At 41.0% G+C, this 20,713-nt stretch overlaps 1 protein-coding gene across 1 annotated transcript in view; it reads left to right on the top strand.

Annotated features, from left to right (window-relative positions):
• Positions 1-20,713, top strand: part of SEC23IP (SEC23 interacting protein) — a 29,558-nt gene that overhangs the window by 6,046 nt on the left and 2,799 nt on the right. Inside the window, exons 3-18 of the mRNA XM_083506112.1 lie at positions 819-1,020; positions 2,083-2,276; positions 3,410-3,499; positions 3,791-3,911; positions 4,702-4,791; positions 6,954-7,095; positions 8,010-8,218; positions 8,490-8,608; positions 8,992-9,153; positions 9,988-10,083; positions 11,476-11,691; positions 12,064-12,219; positions 12,711-12,813; positions 14,197-14,382; positions 15,946-16,105; positions 19,219-19,327. Coding sequence (XP_083362238.1) covers positions 819-1,020; positions 2,083-2,276; positions 3,410-3,499; positions 3,791-3,911; positions 4,702-4,791; positions 6,954-7,095; positions 8,010-8,218; positions 8,490-8,608; positions 8,992-9,153; positions 9,988-10,083; positions 11,476-11,691; positions 12,064-12,219; positions 12,711-12,813; positions 14,197-14,382; positions 15,946-16,105; positions 19,219-19,300 — 2,328 coding nt within the window. The 3' untranslated portion in view covers positions 19,301-19,327. The remainder of the gene's footprint in view (positions 1-818; positions 1,021-2,082; positions 2,277-3,409; positions 3,500-3,790; positions 3,912-4,701; positions 4,792-6,953; positions 7,096-8,009; positions 8,219-8,489; positions 8,609-8,991; positions 9,154-9,987; positions 10,084-11,475; positions 11,692-12,063; positions 12,220-12,710; positions 12,814-14,196; positions 14,383-15,945; positions 16,106-19,218; positions 19,328-20,713) is intronic.

Below are 20,713 nucleotides of genomic sequence, written 5' to 3'. Positions count from 1 at the left end.
CAAATTAGGTTTCGCATTAAACTTGATAAATTTGAAACCTACACTGAATTACCGTATTTTTCGTCCCATAGGACGCTCCGTCCCATAGGACGCACCTAGTTGTTTTAGGGGGAAATAAAGGAAAAAATGTTTTCCTTTATTTCTCCCCCAAAACTAGGTCGGGGAACAGCGGGATGGCGGCACTGCGCCTCCCCGCTGTCCCCCGAGCTTGTGGGGCTGGCCGATGTCTGCCTGGTTTGAGGGGCGCTCTGCTTCAGGGCGCGCCGCGCGGCAGGCTCCCCACGCTGCGGATGTCTGCCCGGCGCGAGGGGCGCTCTGCTTCAGGGCGCCTTGCGCGCCGGGCGGCAGGCTGCTATCCGCAGCCTGGGGAGCCCTGCAGGAACTCCCACAGGGCTGCCTAGGCTGCGGATGTTTTCCTGAAGCCTGGAGAGCCAGAGGGGTCGGTGCGCACTGACCCTTCTGGCTCTCCAAGCTTCAGCGAAAGCCTGCATTCACCCCATAGGACGCACCCAGATTTCCCCTTCATTTTTGGAGGGGAAAAAGTGCGTCCTATGGGGCGAAAAATACGGTAGATGTTGATAGAGAGCTTTGGAGATGGCACCTCACTCTGAATCAAGCTTGTATTTAATGACATAGTAATCAGATGTATGGAATGAAGAATCTCAGGATCATTTTGTTGGATCTGACCAATTCTAGAATTTAATAAATGTGTGATAATAATGTACATGATCAATGTAATCTGGAGGGCAGTGGATTTTGTGTTTTTATAACCTTTTAAAATTAATAATTGTATATATTTAAACTGGTTTCATTTTCAGTTTTCTTCGCCTCAGTCACCAATGCCGCCTGTGGCTCCCCTGTCAGCAGGCCCTTTGGTGAAAGCACCTCCCATCTTACTACATAACCAATATGAGCCAGTTCAGCCCCATTGGTTTTATTGCAAGGAGGTGGAAAACAAGGAGCTATGGATGCCATTCAGTGTCCTAGATTCTACAACACTAGAGGAAGTTTTTAACTCTGGTAAGGCCTCTGTGCTTTTCATTTATGTGATGGCTTTTTGGCTTTGAAAATATAGAGGACTAACAAATTGCTGATGATTTACAATGAGAAGGCAGAAATACTAACCCGTCCCAATCTAGTACCCTCCAGACGTTTTGGTCTGCAACTCCAATCAGCTGCAGACAGCATTACCAGTGTTCAGTCCAAAACATCTGGAAGGCACCAGGCTGAAGAAGACTTCTGTATACATTTGCATATATTTACATATCCTTATGCAGGTGTTTCTTAAATGGGAACGTGATATATGTTCAGTTCCACATTCAGATTTCAGATTGACTTTTGTGTATAAATCCCATGTCCTGATTTTGTTTTCATAGGCAGCTCTTTGTTTCATTCATCTTGGCAGCTTCTATGTGAGCAATTAGAAAGGCATAGTTTGCTGGTAGCCGGTTCACAGAATTGTAGAAATGGAAGATACTCCAACTAGGGTAATCTAGTCGAAACCCCTGGGATGCAAGAATCTCAACTAAATAATCCCTGACAGATTGCCATCCAATCTCCTTTTGAAAAACCTCCAATGAAGGAGAGTCCCCCACCTCCTGATGGAGTCCATTCCATTGTCATACAGCTCTTAACTGTCATAAAGTCATTCCTAATGTTGAATCAGAATCTCATTTCTTGTAATTGCAATCCATTGGTTTGGGTCTTCCCTCTGGGAGTAGCAGAAAACAAGCTTGCTCCATCTTCCAGGCGGCAGCCCTTCAGATATTTGAAGATGACAATCATATCACAGAATTATTGCCTATGAGAATGCTTGTGTATGTCGTATACTGCCTGCATTCGGATCCACACCAGTGAACATAGTGGAACAACTGGGGAAAGAGACATGCGGTGACAAGTCTAGAAATCTTTCAAAAGTGCCAAGTTTCCCAGTAACACATTTGGTTTGACCTCTCTGTTTCATTGTTCTAATATAAAATTTGAAGAGAAGGAAAAGTGAATATTTCCTTCTTGTTTCTAAATATGTGTTAGCTTATCAGTTGAAGGATTCCAAGCTAATAAAACATTTTTTAATGCTTCTAGTGCAACCTGATCCAGAGAATGTTGTCCTTAGTACTGACGGAGGACGTTATGATGTTTATCTCTATGACCGAGTGAGGAAAGCTGTATACTGGGAAGAAGAGCCATCTGAAGTGAGAAGATGTACTTGGTTTTATAAGGGAGATCAAGACAGCAGGTTTATTCCTTACACTGAGGATTTCAGCGAAAAGCTAGAGGTGAGTGTACACCAGTGTGGTGTAGTGGTTAAGAGCGGTAGTCTCGTAATCTGGGGAACCGGGTTCGCGTCTCCGCTCCTCCACCTTCAGCTGCTGGGTGACCTTGGGCCAGTCACACTTCTTTGAAGTCTCTCAGCCCCACTCACCCCACAGAGTGTTTGTTGTGGGGGAGGAAGGGAAAGGAGCATGTTAGCTGCTTTGAGACTCCTTAAAGGGAGTGAAAAGAGGGATATCAAATCCAAACTCCTCCTCCTCCTCCTCCTCCTCTTCTTCTTCTTCTTCTTAAATTGACTGAATAATAAATGTGTGTGATGGCTTACTGAAAATTGAAATTTGAAAGGGCTCAGATTTTATGGGAAGTTAAAAAATACTCACTGTGGAGTGTTGATAAAATGTGGAAGAAATTCCGGTCTGTATTATTGCTATTGTTACTGCTGGTGGTGTTGTACAATAACCAACATTATTATTATTATTTTGCATCTCAAATACTGTTGTAAGATCAGTGAATTGTGCTTCATCCACATGGTCCTGGTTATTCACTGATATTTCTAATAAACATAAAGGAGGTTAAGGTGTTTTGCATTACCGCTATTTGTCTTTAAATGGGGTAAATTGAACTTTATGTTGATGTTCAACCTACTCTGAGATTCAGCCTCAGAGTAGCAGAATATCTAAGGCCTGGGGGAAAACATACATATTCCTTTTGCTCCTACTCTGTATTTTTAAATGCAGGCCAACTTGGGAATTTGGGTTAGCAGGCAGGCTAGAAAAACACTGAATAAGTACATGGAAACAGTAATGTACACAGTGACGTTCAGCATTGTTTGAATAGATTTCTGCTCATGTGTTAGGACTTCCCTCTCCTCCCCTCCCCCCTGTGCCCCCCCCTAATCTGTACTGGCAGCAAGCTGGAGGGATCCTCCAGAGGAGGTTTCAGGGACATGAGGGACTACAGAGGGGATCAGAGGATGTGGAAGTTTTGTTGTGCAAGCTAAATTCAAAATATTGGAGTTTTGATACTACAGGATTGTCAATAAATGAATGTGGTATAAGCTGTTTATGGCACTGTCCTTTGACATGACATCTTGATGCTTAGTTTCTTTATGATTTTGCTAAACTGTTTTTTCCCCCAGGCAGAGTATAAGAAAGCTGTTACCACAAATCAGTGGCATCGGCGACTGGAATTTCCAGGTGGAGAAACTATTGTTATGCATAATCCTAAGGTAATAAGAATTTTTATTGCACAATAGCATTGCATGTGTGGTTACAGCAGTATGTGAAACTCAGCGTAACTTGAGCTTCTGTTCACGGAAGGTGCCTGCCTCCACTTCCAATTTCTCACAGTCTCCCTCAGTGCCACAATGCCACAACTGATCCCACTCTGCAGGATCTCCTGACCCTTGGGGGTTAGAGATGCAGAAGAGTCATTCTCCACCCACCCTTTTCCTTGAATGCACCTCTGGTTGCAACCCCAAGTGTTTAAATGTAGTGTGTTGTCCACTGATTTTTTCCAGGTTATAGTTCAGTTCCAGCCTTCTGCAATACCAGATGAATGGGGTACCATACAAGATGGGCAGACTAGGCCAAGAGTGGTAAAACGTGGAATTGATGAGGATCATGAAGAAATTCCAGATGGTGAGTGGTTTAGGACAGAGGGATCTTATATTAGCTTATCCCCCCCCCTTTAATAAATAATGGGGTAGAATGTGGGCCATACGTTTTCCATGCCCTAAGTGTAGCAGAGTTTGTTGGACTTTTCTGATTTGGTTGACTTTACCAGCAAGGGGCCTAATGAGGTAGTTCCATGGAGATAAATTCAGGTTTATTTGGGGGAGGAGAATCCTCCCATCTATTCCTTACTTTATTAATATTACAAGTTTTAAATTGCTCCCTCATCCCAAATGGCCCTCCAAGCAGTGAACAACAACAACAAAAATATGGAAATAGACAAATGCACCTTTAGAGATACGATCTGATGGCAATATTTATATAAAAATTTGTCACTTTCCTAAGCTTGTTCCTTTTTTAATTTAGCTGTGGGTCCCTGCTACCAGCCTGTTTGTTTCTGTTGTGTGGGGGTGAAGAGGGAACATATGGGGATCTTCCGCCTCTATGCAGTTAACAGTGTAGTTCGCTGGCAAGTTGTGCTGTAGTTCAGGTCCTGCTCTGGAAGCCAATTGGCCATGCTGGTTGGTTTCTTGTGGCAAGGCCTCAGACTGGATTGGAGAAGGAACCTTTCCCCAGAGCATTTAATACATGGTTAGGAAGCCTCAGGCTCTTCAGATGTTGCTTAAGTCCAAGTCCCATCAAACCCATTTGGCGTGGTCAGAAATGATGGGCGTTATATTCCAGAAACAAAAAGAAGGCTAGAGATTCCCCACTGCTATTTAATGAAAACTGTTGCTATTTCTTTTCACTTTTATAGGTGAGGTGTCTCAAATCGATCATCTAGTATTCATGGTCCATGGCATTGGCCCTGTCTGTGATCTGCGATTCAGAAGCATCGTTGAATGTGGTGTGTGTTTAGACTGTGTGCACGCAGGAGTTTCTTTTGCTGATATCTTATTGTGTCCTACTTGCTTACTCTTGTCAGCATTTATATATTATTGATAAGTTACGTTATTGTTTATTAATGCAGGAGTGGGGAACATCAACCATGGGGGTTCAGTACAGGCCTCCAGGTTTCTCTGTCTGGCCCTAGGAGTACCCAACCCCATTCTGCCACCTCCCCGACCTGCTCCTCAGCAGCTGTGTTCCACACCATTCTGCAGTGTGTCCTTGAACTGATAATACCTATTGCTTGCTTGGATATGGGTATGGAGATGTTAGGATTAGAGTCCCCCAAGTCCTGGGGGACCTCTGGCTCAATGGTTAATTAGCAGAGTTGCAGACCTCTTGCCGTAGCGTGCAGTCCAATAAAAAACAGAAGAGTCATTAGTAATGATATACTAAAAATAATTTACTAATGCGTGAATCTTGTGGTTCTTTGTCAAAGCCTTGACAAGGTGCATCTTGAGCAAAAAAAGCAGTTCAGCACATAAAATCCAACACTATACAAGAATACACTGGGAGTGAGAAAGAAAGAATCCAGGCAGAGAGATAGAGAATCGAAAGTAAAATGAAACTGCTCGCTGGGGAGCTGATGTTTGTTCCCAGTGACCTTGAAGTGAGATGTAGTCAAAACAATATCCAGCTTGCTTCTTCGCAGAAATGAAAAGTGCCGACCAGCTAGAATTCCGTCCAGAATGTTGCAGCTTCAGCTTCTGCACGTACAAAGAACAGGCTTGGAAAAACTTCTGTTTACTTTGATAAACTGGAAATAGTTTCTGTACTTGAGAAACGCCATTAACCCTGACAGGAGATATATGTGTGTAGAAACTTTTATGTGGCAGGAATGTAGCCTACTGTTCAAAAGCAAGTGTTGCATTCACTTTCCTATGCACCTTGTGCCATTCACCCCACCTATTTTTGCCCCTCACCTTGTTCACCTTTGGCATGTGGCCCCCTAGAAGGGAGGACTTCTAGAAGGGAATGAGTCTGTTATCCTGAAAAAGATTCCCCACCTTTGCCATAGGAGCATGTAATCATGGGTCCATAGGCTTTTATGGCACACCACTTATTAGATATCATGTGTCGAGGGTGCCTCCCAGCCGCAGAATGCATATGGCAGGTAGTTAGGTATTTATTGTCAAAGGTAACACTTCCAGTCACTTCTACAGCTCTGGATATCTATACACATCAGTCTAATTGGCTAGGCAGTTATTCCCCTGTCCATGTTGCAGCAACCCTCCACCAGTTTATGTACCTCCCTTTGATAGGTTATGTGCACTTAGCTTAGGACTGCGCCTGCATGGAAGCTTTCTCAGTTTCCTCAAGGTTCTGGGAGACAGTGGTGCAGGAGAGGGCGGGGAAGCACCCAGCTCTTCTCCTGCCTGACCTACCTCTTCCTCCTCTTCTGACTCATCCTGTTCTCCACCCTCCAGCTCTGAAGCTTCCTCTGCCTCTGATTCTTGCCTCCTGGCCAGTACAGGCCCCCACAAAACACTGCCCCCCCTCCTGAGTCAGACTCCAGCCCCCTGCCCGCATTGCATCAGTGGCTTGCCGGTCCCTGACATCATGTGGAAACAGCTTTCAATCACTCCAATGGATGCTGCATCAAAATATCCTTTTAAAACTGAATTAAAAATATATTTGGATGGAAGGGGAAATGAAAGGATGTACTGTTGTTTTCTTTCTGAAGGGAAGGAAATGTTTACTATATAGGTAGATTAGCCAGTGGTCAGTGAGAGAAAAACAGCATTATTTAGTTTTGTTGATGTAATTATTTTGTAAATAGAAGGCATGACAACCCCTTCAGTCAGAAGGAAAGAATACAAGAATTGCTCCTGCAGCCTTTTCCCAGTGTGGCTTTCTAATGTTTAAACGGGTATCACTTCAAAATCTGAAACAATGTGAAACTTTAGCTCTGTCTAATTAATGACTTAGTTTTTGTTTTGTATTGTAGTGATTGTTTTACAAATTTACACTTATTTATACAGTTTATGAATTGGAAAGTTTTGATTAGATTAGCAAGACTTCAAAAGTGTAAAGAACTGTTGGAAAATATATTTGAACACATGTAATGGGTATCAATTTGTGGAGTTAACATTAACCTCTTCTTTTCTTCCATTTTTAAAGTTGATGATTTTCGGACAGTGTCTCTGAAATTGTTGCAGTCGCATTTTAGAAAGTCAGTAGAAGAGCTTAAAGTGAGCAGGGTTGAGTTCCTGCCAGTTCACTGGCATAGTACTCTGCATGGAGATGCAACCGGAGTGGATAGGTAGGTCTAAAATACTGAAGCACCAAAACACAGTTATTCTCCAAACTTCTAATCTGTTTCAGCAGGGCTAGCTTGTTGTTTGATCATTGATCACTGTCCCAGAGATGAGCGGCTGAGACAATAATGTGATAGAATGTTTTAACTGAAAACTGCTCAAATGTGTATTGCAGGTTGAGAATGAATTGCCACAAGCTGAATAGTCCTATAACCCCCATTATACTTGTCTCATTAAAATAAAAGAGATCATTGAATCTGGTTTAGTGGATGCTATTAAAAGTGATCATAAAGTAATTGTGTTAAGAGTTATGTGGCTTATCATAATGGAAACAAGCCAAAGGCAGCCTTGGACTTGCACTCTTTTTTTGGTGCAGCTACAATAAGATCAGAAGCATTTGGTTCTGTTATTGATTAGTCACAGTTTAATGTTACATCCAACGGCAGCGTCATGGGGGAAGGTGCTCTCTGGCCAACCGGCTGGCTGGCTGGAGCGCAACTTCCTTCGATGCTGCTGCATGAGGGAAACACTCCCTACCTGCGCGCAGGAAATGATCTAGGGAGTGTTTCCTGCCTGCAGCTGTGGGGGGGGGGGAGGGAGGGGCTGAACAACTTTGGGCCATCTCCCCTCATTAAAATTGAGTCTCCCAAAATAGGGCGTCTAATAGAGTGAAAAGTACGGTACTCTATAGTGCAGACTATATAAATGATAAGGCTTGTATCCAGCAGTATTGCTCAGCTGACTGTAAGGCTTATGTTAGTGGAACAGGGAGAGAAGCACTGCACCCCAAATCTGCTCTGGAGGTTGGAGGACCTTGACTGTAACTAATAGCTATTGGGATCATTCTGTTTTTAGCTAAGCTCTTTAGTCATGTAACGAAAATGACTTGGCTATTAATCTATTGATTTTGTGTTCCCAGGAATATTAAAAAAATAACTTTGCCGACCATTGGACGTCTTCGTCATTTCACCAACGAGACTCTACTTGACATACTGTTTTACAGTAGCCCCACCTACTGTCAAACGATTGTGGATAAAGTAGGACTGGAAATGAACCGTCTCTATGCACTTTTCAAGAGCAGAAACCCTGAATTTAAAGGAGGAATCTCTGTTGCTGGTCATAGTTTGGGTAATACTACAACTTAAAAATGATAAGCTCTTTCAACAAAAAGCTATTTTTAAAAATTCCACAGTTCTTGAGAGATGTTGTCCAATGTTTGGTTTTGTGACTTCTTGGGCACACCATTGCTGTAATCTGGTTTGCGTGCAGGAAACAACTCTAGGTCATCTGAAACTATAAATATGTTTGAGAGAACAGATCAAGAGTTCAGGATATGTCTTTCTATTTAAGTTTGGACAAGATTAATGCTATCCTGAAACATCTTGTTTTGCTTCTCCAGGTTCGTTAATATTATTTGATATCCTGTCCAACCAGAAAGATTGGACTTCCACAGTTAATTCTGTGGCTTCTGTCGCTGCCAATGGTATTGGGAAGGATGCGGCTGAATATGATCAGCAGGTATTTGTGCTAAAAAGCAATTGTCCGTTAAGACTTGTGTGGCTGGCTCTTTTAACTGTTTAAACCATCTTCAAAACACTGGATATATACAGCCTAGTCAATTCTCTGTCTACATACTTTACGGGCTGCCTTTTGCATGCGGCAGCTGCCTGCAAAATAAAGATCCCTGGAAGATCGGGGGTTTTGGGTAGGGTATCTGCTGCAGAAGTTACTCTGCCCAGGGAAGCTGTCAAGAGTGATGCATAACGGGCAGGCCTCTTATTCACTGCAATAATAACCCGAATAAGGCTATTGCTTAGTTACATTTCTCTGGGTATACCTTTGACTTCCACATACTGTTAGGAATTGGGTTTTTTATCACAAATATTTTTCTTTCTTTCAAGATGACAGTAGAGTCTAATTCTGCTGGTTCTGTACATTCTCTTTCCAACGATGAGCATGATGTGGAGGATGATATTCCAACCTTGCAAAGAACCCTGGAAATGCTTAGCTTGTCTGAGTACATCAGCACATTTGAAACGGAGAAGATTGACACAGAATCTCTGGTATTTACATTACCACGGGGAGGTAGCAAGTTAAAATGGACTGCTGACTAATTTTACAAAAGGTGGAAATGTGTAATCCAGGGGTGGGCAACCTTAACTTTATTTCATGTGGTCCTTTGCCTAATTTCATGTGGGTGGTAAGGGTGTAGTGGCAGAAAGAGGGGGGGAAAGGGAGCACTCCACTTTTGGCTCTCCCTGGCCACCACCAGCATGTGGCAACCAATAAATTATCCCTGAGGGAATGCAGCCCTTGACAGAAGAAAGGTTCCCCATCCTGATATAATGGTTTCAGCATAACACACCCAGATACGTAAAAATAAAAATACATTGTGTCAGGAGACAGGATCACACACCCACACCTATACATGCATTGCAAGAAAGAGTAGAGGGGTTTACAGCATAAACCTGTACCTTAGAAAAAATTACCAGCATCCAGTCTAAACTATAGGTCTGTAGAGATTTTTATTTTTATATAATACCTTCCATGTATATAGCACTTTCAGGGATCATTTCTATAGTTTGTAACTATAGAAGAATGTGAGATTAGAAGCCTGCCATACTTACAGTCTGGAATTAAGGTCAAGGGAGGGAAATGGAGGCATATCTAAATGAATGAACTATATGCTATTATTTAAGTTACATATATTTAGGCTTAGTTAAAAGGAGTGTATTTGGACATGTATTGCACTATTTACTTTGCCTGAAATAGTTAGAATTTGTGGTTCCAGAATTTTGTTTGTTGGGTATCTCTCTTCTACTAAAATATGCAAATATAAACTGTGTTCTTAAAAAGTGAATAAGTAAACCTTGATTATATATATATTTACAAAACAGCTGATGTGTACGATTGATGATCTGAAAGAAATGGGAATACCTCTTGGGCCGCGAAAGAAGATAGCAAACTTTGTAAAAGACAGAGCGGCCAAACAGGTAGGAAATGATTGCTTTGCAAGCCAGAACTATGGCAGTAACATTTCAGTGTAATAGAGCTGCTCAAAGAATTACAAAATAGGCATGGCGAGAGTTGGATAAGAAAGGGTTGGTCAAAGTAGAATAATACAGACAGGCATGGTGTACTTCCCAGAAAGCTTAACACGTACATAATATGTACACAATGCAAAAGGAAATAGTAGTTGAAAGAAAAGAGTAACAAGAGTTGCAAAGTTTAATTTTACAAAACTATTAGAAAAGAATACAATGTAAGCTTGATATTGTAGCATCTCCAAAATACTCCACAATCAATACCTGATTCACACATTAAATACTTTCATTGAGAAGTACACATGCTTAGTTAAAACTGGCTACAATTTAAATACTATGAATTTTAGTACTGGTTGCATCCAGCTGAATAACCACCATGTATCGTACCGTATTGGCCCGAATATAAGCCGTACTTTCCCCCCCAAATTTCAACAGTGAAAAGTTAAAGTGCGTCTTAGATTCGCCACCTTACAAAAACTGGCTTTTACGATATCGCTGCTGAAACAGACATGGTAAAATGGAACGGGTGTGAGTGCCTGCGGAATTTTAAGGGAGCGGCTTATATTTGGGTATTGCCTTTTTCTCCCCCCCCCCCGAATTTTAAAGGTGAGTCTTATATTTGGGTGTGGCTTATATTCGGGCCAATACGGTAGTTCTTTAATGTGAAATGTTTAGATGTGTTGAGTCAAGAGAGCCATGGATACAGGGCACGAGATCTAGCCTCATGACTTGTTTTTCCTGAATTGTGTAGGGTGGCTTGAGCCATAGATTAGCTGATTTTTTAAAAAGCAGAATCTACTGCAAATGGATCATATTATTTCAGCGCTTAAAGATCTTACTAGGCTGCTAGTTTGTTTCTGAATGCAGTCCAAAGTGTTTGTTGTGAACCATCAAGTGCTGTATTCTCTGAGTGCCAGAGGATCTGAAGAACGTTCTGCTCCTATGTGGCTATGAAGGCAGGGCCTTCTGTGTTGCAGCACCCAGACTGTGATACTCCCTCTGCATGGCTATTTGTTTTTGCTTCCTGTTAAGCACCATTTGAACACTGTGCCAAGCTTTTAGTGGGATTTGACTGATATGGACCTAATTGACTTGTAATGTTATATAGACTTCTTGAGGTTTATTTCTTATTTTGCCTTGTATGCTGCCTCGGGCACTAAAGTTGGAATATAAATATTTTTAAATGAATGAATGTTAAAAGGTGATTTGAGTGAGTTAAGACTTGGTTGAATACAATAATACAATACAATAATTAAACTAAATAGAACATAGCAGGGGGGTGGTTTCTTCCCCCCTCGTCCAAAGCTTCCTCCAAAGCTTTTGAAATCTTTGCATCAATAGGAACAGAGAAAAGCAGCATTGGAGAAAAAGGCAGCAGTTGAAGCCATGATGCGGACCCAGGAAGAAGCTGCGCAGGCAGCAAAGAAAGTGGTCAGTTTTGCTTCACCTTCAGAATCTGGTATGCTCCAGGATCCATCCAAGAAAAGGCTTCCAGTTGGAGCTTCAGTTTCCTCTGCCAACATAGATTATGAATATTTTGAAGTGGGCACTGGTCAGGTAAGTTTTATGCAAGTTAAAATAGTCCTCACTGATGGAACTGTCTTTTTTTGACACATACCCCATTCACAGAACTGGTGCTATGATGATGGGGTCATATGTTATGGAAGTGGTGGGATCTTGGCCCAGAGAATGGAGTAAGGGCATATGATTCACTTCAGTTGTGGAAGTATACAAGTGCATACAGTTTGTATACCATCCATTCCTCAGAAACACTGTTTTTAATAAAATATGTTTTTGCTAGCCTTGTCTTGTTATTATCAGATGAGACCTTTGTATCTGTCTTGTGGGATACACCTGTGGCTTTCAAGTGGGCTGACTGACATATGAAGGAAATATTAATCATCTCTTTTTTAATTCTTTGTCTTCTAGGTGTCTGTGGTATATAGTGCACTTGACTTTGAGCCAGACAATTTCTTTGCTCTGGGTTCACCAATTGGTGTATTTCTCACTGTAAGAGGAGTGGAAAAAATCGATGAAAACTACAGGCTCCCCACTTGCAAGGGATTTTTCAACATCTATCATCCGGTTAGTGAGAAGCACAGGTTTTCAATCACTTTCAGCGAAAGGACTATAGACTGACTATCCATTTAACACCTAATTGGATCTTTTTAAAAGCTCAGGAAAACAATTTGTTAGGCTGAAACTGATTTTTAGCACACCTTCAGGTACTTCTGTACCAATGCATATTTAGTTAAGATAATTACTTAAGCCCCATAACATACAGTGGACCTGCAAATCAGTGGAATAGCAGTGCAATGCATATACATATCTGCTCAGTGGGGCTTATGGGCAAGTAGGTATAGGACTGCGACTAAGTTTGTTGCATCTCTGCACTGGATTATGGTCACACGTTTTTATTGCATCATTAAATTTTATTTAAGTATTCGTTTTAGAAATAGGTCTCCTGTGGAAAGAGCTTTTTAAGTCCCCTTCCTTAACTGGCTTTGGGGAAGGTCATGTGAGGCTCCCACAAGATTGATGTTTAGACTGATCACTGCTTTTGTTCTTTTTTCCAGCTCGATCCAGTAGCTTATAGGCTAGAACCTATGATTATTCCTGACTTGGACGTAAAACCAGTTCTTGTTCCACATCACAAAGGCAGAAAAAGGCTTCATCTTGGTAAATAAACTGTATTCATATATTTTCTGATATAGGGATCTAGTCAGAAGGCTGGATCCAGAACTGGCTCACTACTTCACAGGTCATTTTGAGAAGGTGGGCAGGACCACTCACCTGTCCATCACCTGATGTCAGGTGATTCAGTGTTCACACTGTGTCTGCAAAGGAAGAATATTGAGGGAAGTGAAAATGCTGCCTTTTACTGTCAGAGAGCTGGCAGCATTTTTCTTCTCTCTAGTCATACTTCTTTGTGACCACTAAGACTGAAGAGAAGCAGATGCTTGCCCTTTGACAGTAAAAGGTGGTGGCAGAGACAGCACAGGAAGCAGCAGAGGCATCAGCTCCAACCTTTGAGATGCTTGGATCAGATAACAGATCTCCACACCTGTTGTCATATGATGCCAGGTGACTATGGTTTGCCCCAAATGGCCCCACAGGCTAATTAGACTCATGGGCTGGAGGTTTTCCCCTATTGTTGTAGATTATAATACACAAACAGAAGAAGGTTCGTTCCCAGAAATAAAATTTTGCATAATTTCGCTGACCATTCTGAAAGAGCAGATGTGTCATAAGGCTTTCCCCATTCACAATTTTTCCTCTCAATTTATCATTTCCCTCTACATTGGGCCTTGCGGAACAAAAATATTTTGGGGTCTTCACATCTCTTAATATAGTGGGTAAGGAGACATGGTGATCATATTCTATTATGTCTCTTTATGAATGCTTTTGCAATGCTGTGCATGTGGTGGCAGCTGTATACAGTGGTACCTCGGGTTAAGTACTTAATTTGTTTCGGAGGTCTGTTCTTAACCTGAAACTGTTCTTAACCTGAAGCACCACTTTAGCTAATGGGGCCTCCTGCTGCCACCTCGCTGCCGGAGCACGATTTCTGTTCTCATCCTGAAGCAAAGTTCTTGACCTGAAGCACTATTTCTGGGTTAACGGAGTCTGTAACCTGAAGCGTCTGTATCATGAAACGTATGTAACCCGAGGTACCACTGTAATCCCTATTGTTTGTAGTGATATATTCCTCTTAATTTCTACACATGGAAAAGTTTCAGCTGTAAAATAGTATCAACTACAATAGTTGAATTGTGATAACATGGGATGCTTGAGGATATTGTCCTTGCATTTTTAATGCATTTCATTTTTTTGGTATCGGCTGACAAAGTACTAGTTGTCTCAAGTTCCTGTTAGAACTTCAGCACCTCTACAACCCAAATCTGTCCTGAAGGTGGCAGAATAGCTCATTTCATAGAAGGTATATTCAGTTTTTCCTCCTAAATGCGCTCTAAATAAGTTAGTTCCCATGGAATAATGCTTGTTTTACAATTCATCATTTCTGTGGCATTTCTAATTATTGGAGAATGGTTCTCGTTTCAGAATTGAAGGACTCTCTTTCTCGAATGGGATCAGACCTGAAACAGGGTTTCATCAGCTCATTGAAAAGTGCTTGGCAAACCCTGAATGACTTTGCACGTGCTCATACATCTTCCATTCAGCTCCAAGCAGAACTGGAGAAGGTAGCTCATCAGATAAAACAGGAAGAAGAAAAAGATGAGACAGACGGTTAGTTGTTGCATGGCTATTATATTTTCAGTAATTACTGTAAATGTTAAGTGACTGGGACATGCCCCAGTTTTATTACCTTTGTATTAGGAGGTTAAGCTTGATGCCTTTAGGCTTGATTTAGATTCTTACCCATCATTCTGGATATCTAACCCTGTAGCCTCTGGGTAACTCCCCCAACATATAATATTTAAATTTATTTTTACTTTGAACACTTGGTCTGAATGAGAGTTTTGTTCAATAACATTTTTCACTTTGTGTCTTTTGAACTTTTGTTGGCCAAATTGAAAGCATCCCCTTGCTAGCTGTACAAGCTTCATGTACAGACCACATGAAAGTGGGGTATATCTCTTGAAATGAATTGCCCTTGTAATACTGTCTCTAGATGATACTCTTCTGAGTGACCAGCAGTTTGCCAGCTTCATCCTGTCTGTGATTAATATGGCTCACCACTGTTTTCCCTGCTTTTGTCAAAGCCGCAAAAGCTTTTTGGTAACATCAAAATTGAGTAATCAGATGGAATTAATGTATTAATATTGACAAGTACTGAAGATTTTGATGGGTCCCAGAAACCTGATGGGAATTTTGGCTTTTTTCTTTGATTAACAGTCCCTACTGTTCCTTGCTGCAAAGTGTTTTTTTGAACCTCCTCAGTTTTTAAGTGTAGTTTGTAAATAGTATGAAGGCCTGCAGTCTGAGAAACACAACCGCAGAAGCCCCTTTTGGTAACTGAAACAAGCCACAGAATTTAATTTGTATCTGGGAAGCTTTTTGCTTTGGCTTTTATGGCAGGATATTCTGACTGTTACTTTATTTGAGCTAATATGATGAAACACCACACAAATATTAGGCTGTTGTTCTGTTATTAAATACAGTGGTACCTCGGGTTAAGTACTTAATTCCTTCCAGAGGTCCGTACTTAACCTGAAACTGTTCTTAACCTGAAGCACCACTTTAGCTAATGGGGCCTCCTGCTGCTGCCGCGCCGCCGGAGCCCGGTTTCTGAAGCAGAGTTCTTAACCTGAAGCACTATTTCTGGGTTAGCGAAGTGTATAACCTGAAGCATGTGTAACCTGAAGCGTATGTAACCCGAGGTACCACTGTACTTCGAAGGTTTGACCTCCCGTAACTTATGCTTCTGTCTTTTACTATTAGGAACACATAGGAGCTGTCTTGTAGTGACATACCATTAGGCCATCTTGCTGAGCAAGACCAGTGGTCAGGGATAATGGGAATTGTAGTCGAAAAACAGCTGGAGACCCAAGTTTGGGAAGCCCTGGTCTATACTGACAGGATGCAGTCAGGAGACTCTGCCAGCCCTACCTGGAGATACTGGGATTTGAACCCGACCTGCTTCTAAGGCAGATGCTCTACTGAGCTACAGTCCTTCCCACATTGTGTAGATAATAGGAGGAACTCACAGCTGTAACAACCCAGACAATATTCCAACAAGCTTAAAATGGATAAAGTGTAATAGGGACAGCAGAAAGCCAGAACCAGGAATTCATCAAAGATTCAATTTACCATGTACTTTTCATGCTCTGTTTCCTTCTGCTGCCACAGAAAAGATCGTTGAAAGCCCAGATCTTTCAAAAGATGAAGACTTGGCTGTAAAAGTTGGTTTGCTAAATGGAGGACGACGTATTGATTATGTGCTGCAAGAAAAACCCATAGAAAGTTTCAACGAGTATTTGTTTGCTCTACAGAGTCACTTGTGCTACTGGTAATAATATTTTATTCTAATATGACAGTTTCACGTTCTTTCCTGCATTTATTTTAGCTGTTTCTTTGCTAGCCTTTTGGGGAATTATATGCAGGAGCAGTGCAGGAGCGGGTGGCGAGAAGCCATCACTGGCATTGCTGCTTACCTGGGCAGGGTGGGGGTGAGGTCGGGGCCATGTGGTTGCACCACTGAACATGCTGGATTGACAGGGTCACTCTTGCTGGTGCAACCACATGTCCCTGATCTTGCCCCCACCCTGCCTCAGCCCTATCTAGGTAAGCAACAGTGATTCTGGTGTTGGGAGGGCAGCTACTTGTATTTTTGTTCCGATTGTGACACCTTCCACACTGAGGATCAGCAAATATACAACACAGTTTGCCGCGTGGGAATACCCACACATTGGTTGCATCTTATTTTGTTCATAAGATCAGTTTTTGCACCAGATAAAAGACTTTTTCACTGTAATGTTTTTAGCCTGGCTTGAGTTTCTCAGGGCTAGAAAAAATTTAAGTACAACAGAGTCTTCTGGTCTGTGGCACAGGGCAGAAAATGGATCGATCTGTTATTGTCCCAATGTGGTCTCATTGGCAAACCTACAAGAGATCCCTCTCTTTGTACCAGTGCAGTGTTCACAGTCACAAAAGGTTAATGTGAAATGCCACATACTGCAGTCCAGACAAAGCACAGAATTTGCACTCTCCAATGGAATGCTGCCCTTTGCAGGCACACCACAGGATCAGAGCTGCCTTCAGCAGTGGGGTTTGGTGGAGAAAATAAGGACTTGGTATTATTATTATTATTATTATTATTACTACTACTACTACTACTACTACTACTGTGATTGTGCTAATATTTAACAAAGTCTTGTGTGCATGAGAACTATGCCTGATATGTATCAGTAAAAGGTGCTTTTCTGGAGACAAACAAATTATTTGTTTTTAATGGTGTGTGTCCAAAATATAAAGATAGTGATGGGGGTGTTTTTAAGTATGGGTTTATGTTTCTTGAGAAACAGTGAATAAGGATACTTCCTATTGAGCAGTTAGTCATTTAAAATAACCATCCAAACAGTATTTTAAAGTTTGCTCCGGAATTTTAATTGACTAGCTGGTGCAATAAAACGTATTATCCTGCTTGTTCTGCATCTGTGCGGGTTTGCAGTGGGACTAATGCTGGAATCTGTTTTGTTTGGTATATGCTAAAAAGATAGCTGTATATTGTTCTCCGTAAGGTGGCACTCTTGGGCTTTTTTTAATTAAAAAAAAATCTATTGATCAATAAATTATAACATTAGTAGGCTTCTTAAAAGTAGTTTGGTAGGAAGGAGACAAATGATTACTTGCATATAGAGCTCCACTTGTTATCCAGGTAGCAGACAAATATAACCCTTTTGTATTTGTGAGATATTTACTCTTGTTCCCTGCGATTTGCAGCATATGGTTGAACACATGCAAGGATTAATGTAGCAGACCTTTACTTTTCCTGCCCATCCCAACCTTTCCCCCCCTTTTTGTATGGTGTCTTATTAGGCATCAGCTCTCTAGTTTTTTCCCCTTCTGAGCACAGTACCTAGACAATTTTATAAATAACTGTAAAAGCAATAAATTAGTGAGACTTCTGTGGAGAGATAATCTAGCGTTAAATGCATTGCTTGAAAGATTGCTGCTAACTCTCTTTGGAGATGTTCTTAGCAACTTCTAAAAATGATATAAATCTTGAATTTTGTAATCTAGGTTGTGTAGAACAGGTAGATTGATTTAAATCAATGCTATTTAGGCTATGCCAACTTCCCCACCGCCTCCCCTTTTCCTTTCTGATAAGCAGCAGCAACTCGGCTCCCAGGTCAAATGAGTGAGTGCATTTTGTTCAATGGGGATTACTCCCAGACAAGTAAGGTATAGGACTGAGGCCTAAGTGTGGGAATATAGGAACATGCTGAGCAGACAGCTTGGGTTTTTTCTTCTTTTCAGTTTTCTCATTTATGCCTCACTGTGCCTTGGCCCAGCCCCACCCTCAAAAACAAAACACAAACGAATGCCCCATGACTGCTAGGTAGGATGGCCAGGTGCAAAAGAGGATAGGGCACCTGTACCTTTAATAAGTAATGAAGAAAAGGACATTTATGCAGGTATAGCCTACATGACCCTCTCATAGATGGAAGCAAGTTTTGGGCAGACTAGAGCAATTTATTTTCATCAGGAAAAAATTAAAATACCTATACTTGGCAGTTAGACTGTAAATATCAATATGTAGACACATATTACCTAAAACATTTTTAATCTACATTTTTTAAAAAGGAAAAGTTTATTTTTAAAAAATCAATTTTTATCCACCTTGATGTACAGTAATCTATGATAGGGCACGTGGATGATCCTGCACTGTAGAAGGAGGGTGAATTAAATTATCTTTTATTTACTGATATTAATGCAGGTTGTTTTTTTTTACATTTTGTGGAGAGCAGTGTTGAAATGCGCACTGTGCAGATGAAATATGAATTAGCAATAACGTTCATTGACAGAGACTGGCCAGAAATAAGATGCAGTGCTGCCTGTAAGGCTTCATGCACACTGGAATAAATAATAATAATAAAAATAAAAATATTTTTTTTTCTTCCTAGAAGGGAACTAAAAATGGGCTACATTAATACATTCAATAAAATAACACAACGGTACTTTGGTGTACTGTGATTTTAATGATAGTATTAATAACCAGAAAATAGAATTAAAATAAATCCATGAAAGCTCATCTGAGGGTAGAAAAGATCTGCTTCACCCACAGAGCTCAATGAGTGTGCTAAAGGAATCTATATTTTTATTGCACTTGTGACAGTACAGTGTTAGGCACTGATGGATGATGTCATGGAATGTAAAGTAACATGCAGGTTGTTGAGGAAACCAGACTGCCAGCAGCAGATTGCTTGTGAGGTATGGGAGGAATGGTGTTGAGAAGCAATAACAAGGAACAAATGAAAACATCACAGTGGCAAACTTTCAGTCAGCAAGATTACATATTTAGGTGTTTGTGTCTGCTGCACTTGGGAAAAAAAACTGCTGAATAGCAAAAGGATTCCAGCAGGCAATTATTTGGCAATCAGCAAGTATTTTTATTTGCAGGGAATCAGAAGACACCGCTTTGCTTCTCCTAAAAGAAATATATAGAACTATGAATGTTTGTCCTGAACAGCCGCAACATTGATGTATGGATACCCATCATTCAGAATTTGTAAGTAATCCTCAATATAAATGCAGCACAGGTTGTCCCTACTTGAGAGTACAACCCTCCTTTTGTAGAATAGGGAAGTGATAAGAGCTCCTATTCATGTGAGAATGTTAAATGGCTGAAATTTAGAGACTTTGTTCCCTTGTGTGCAGGTGACAAAATCTTAGGTGGTCTCCTTATGTGTAGCATTTGCAATGAAAAGTGCACCTGGAGTAGACTTCTTTGTCCCATCCAGTTGCATAAGGCTATTTCCCTTATCCCAGCCTTCCAGGTGACTTCAGTAGGCAGGATACTAGAAGTCATTTTCTTCCTTTCTCCATGATTGTGACTTGGAATATGAAGCAGTCAGACTACTACTTACCCTGCAAATCCACAATGTGCTTTGGATATTTGAGAGAGTGGTGAAAAGAAAAAGTGGGAATGTTTCAAGCTTCCAGTTTCCTGTGCTGCTTTGCAATATTGAAATCAGAACTTCTGCATCTTCTTGTGACTGGATGCATAAGCTGCACTGAAGCAACACCTAAAGCCCTTGTCAAAGGAATTTCAAGCTTATGACAGCTCTGGTATCTGTTTAGCATTGCATTGTTAAAAATATGACAGTGTGACCCCCCCCCCCAGCAACTATGAGAGCATAAGCAAATCAAAGGGATCTGTTTAAAAGATGGAAGTCACTGTATTGCAGTGGGCAAAAGTAATTTTGTGGTGCTCATATTTTAGTGACTTGCAAGTTCATACTAGCCAGGAATGAGATTAACTTCTGTTATTTGTGCCAGCATCTGTGCTAGCAAGGAGCTAGATAACGTCTCTCTTTTGAAATTAGTTCTTCACGGCTTCAGGTTAGAGAGAGAGGGAGGGAAACGCAACAGAAAATAAATCCTAAATGTATACATACCCTTGCAGAATTAAATTCTGAAACACTGAACTTAGTTTTAATTATTATTCAATGGGTTATCAAGTATTTCAGCTCATTTAACTCATCTGTTATATTCAGTTGACATAGTAGTATTGTTTAGCAAGGGAAATGTCTCAGTTTGTGTGCATTTGTGTGTAGATTTAAATGATTTGAACTGTGCTTGGTGTTTGTTTTATACTTTGCAATTGGGTGGCTCTATTAGGTTCCCTCAACACACTATGGAACCAGGGTATCAAATATTAAGCATCATTTGTTTAATATCTTAATATTTTCTTTTAACTGCACTTGTTGCAGCTCTGGTAAACAAATAAAACGTAGCTCTAGAAATTATTCCCAGGACTCAGTGAAATATACTCAGTTTGGCTCATACCATGCCTGCTTCATGACATATTCATGCTTTGCTTGCTAAGTGAAGCTACATCTAAAATATGCAGATAAATGTCTCTGATCTTATGCATAACTTAAATGTAAACTCA

This window comes from Podarcis liolepis (genome assembly GCF_965112155.1).
Source record: "Podarcis liolepis genome assembly, chromosome: 5".
NCBI classification, from domain to species: domain Eukaryota; kingdom Metazoa; phylum Chordata; class Lepidosauria; order Squamata; family Lacertidae; genus Podarcis; species Podarcis liolepis.
Note: the sequence above shows the minus strand (reverse complement) of the source record. Positions and strands in the feature narration are given on the sequence as shown.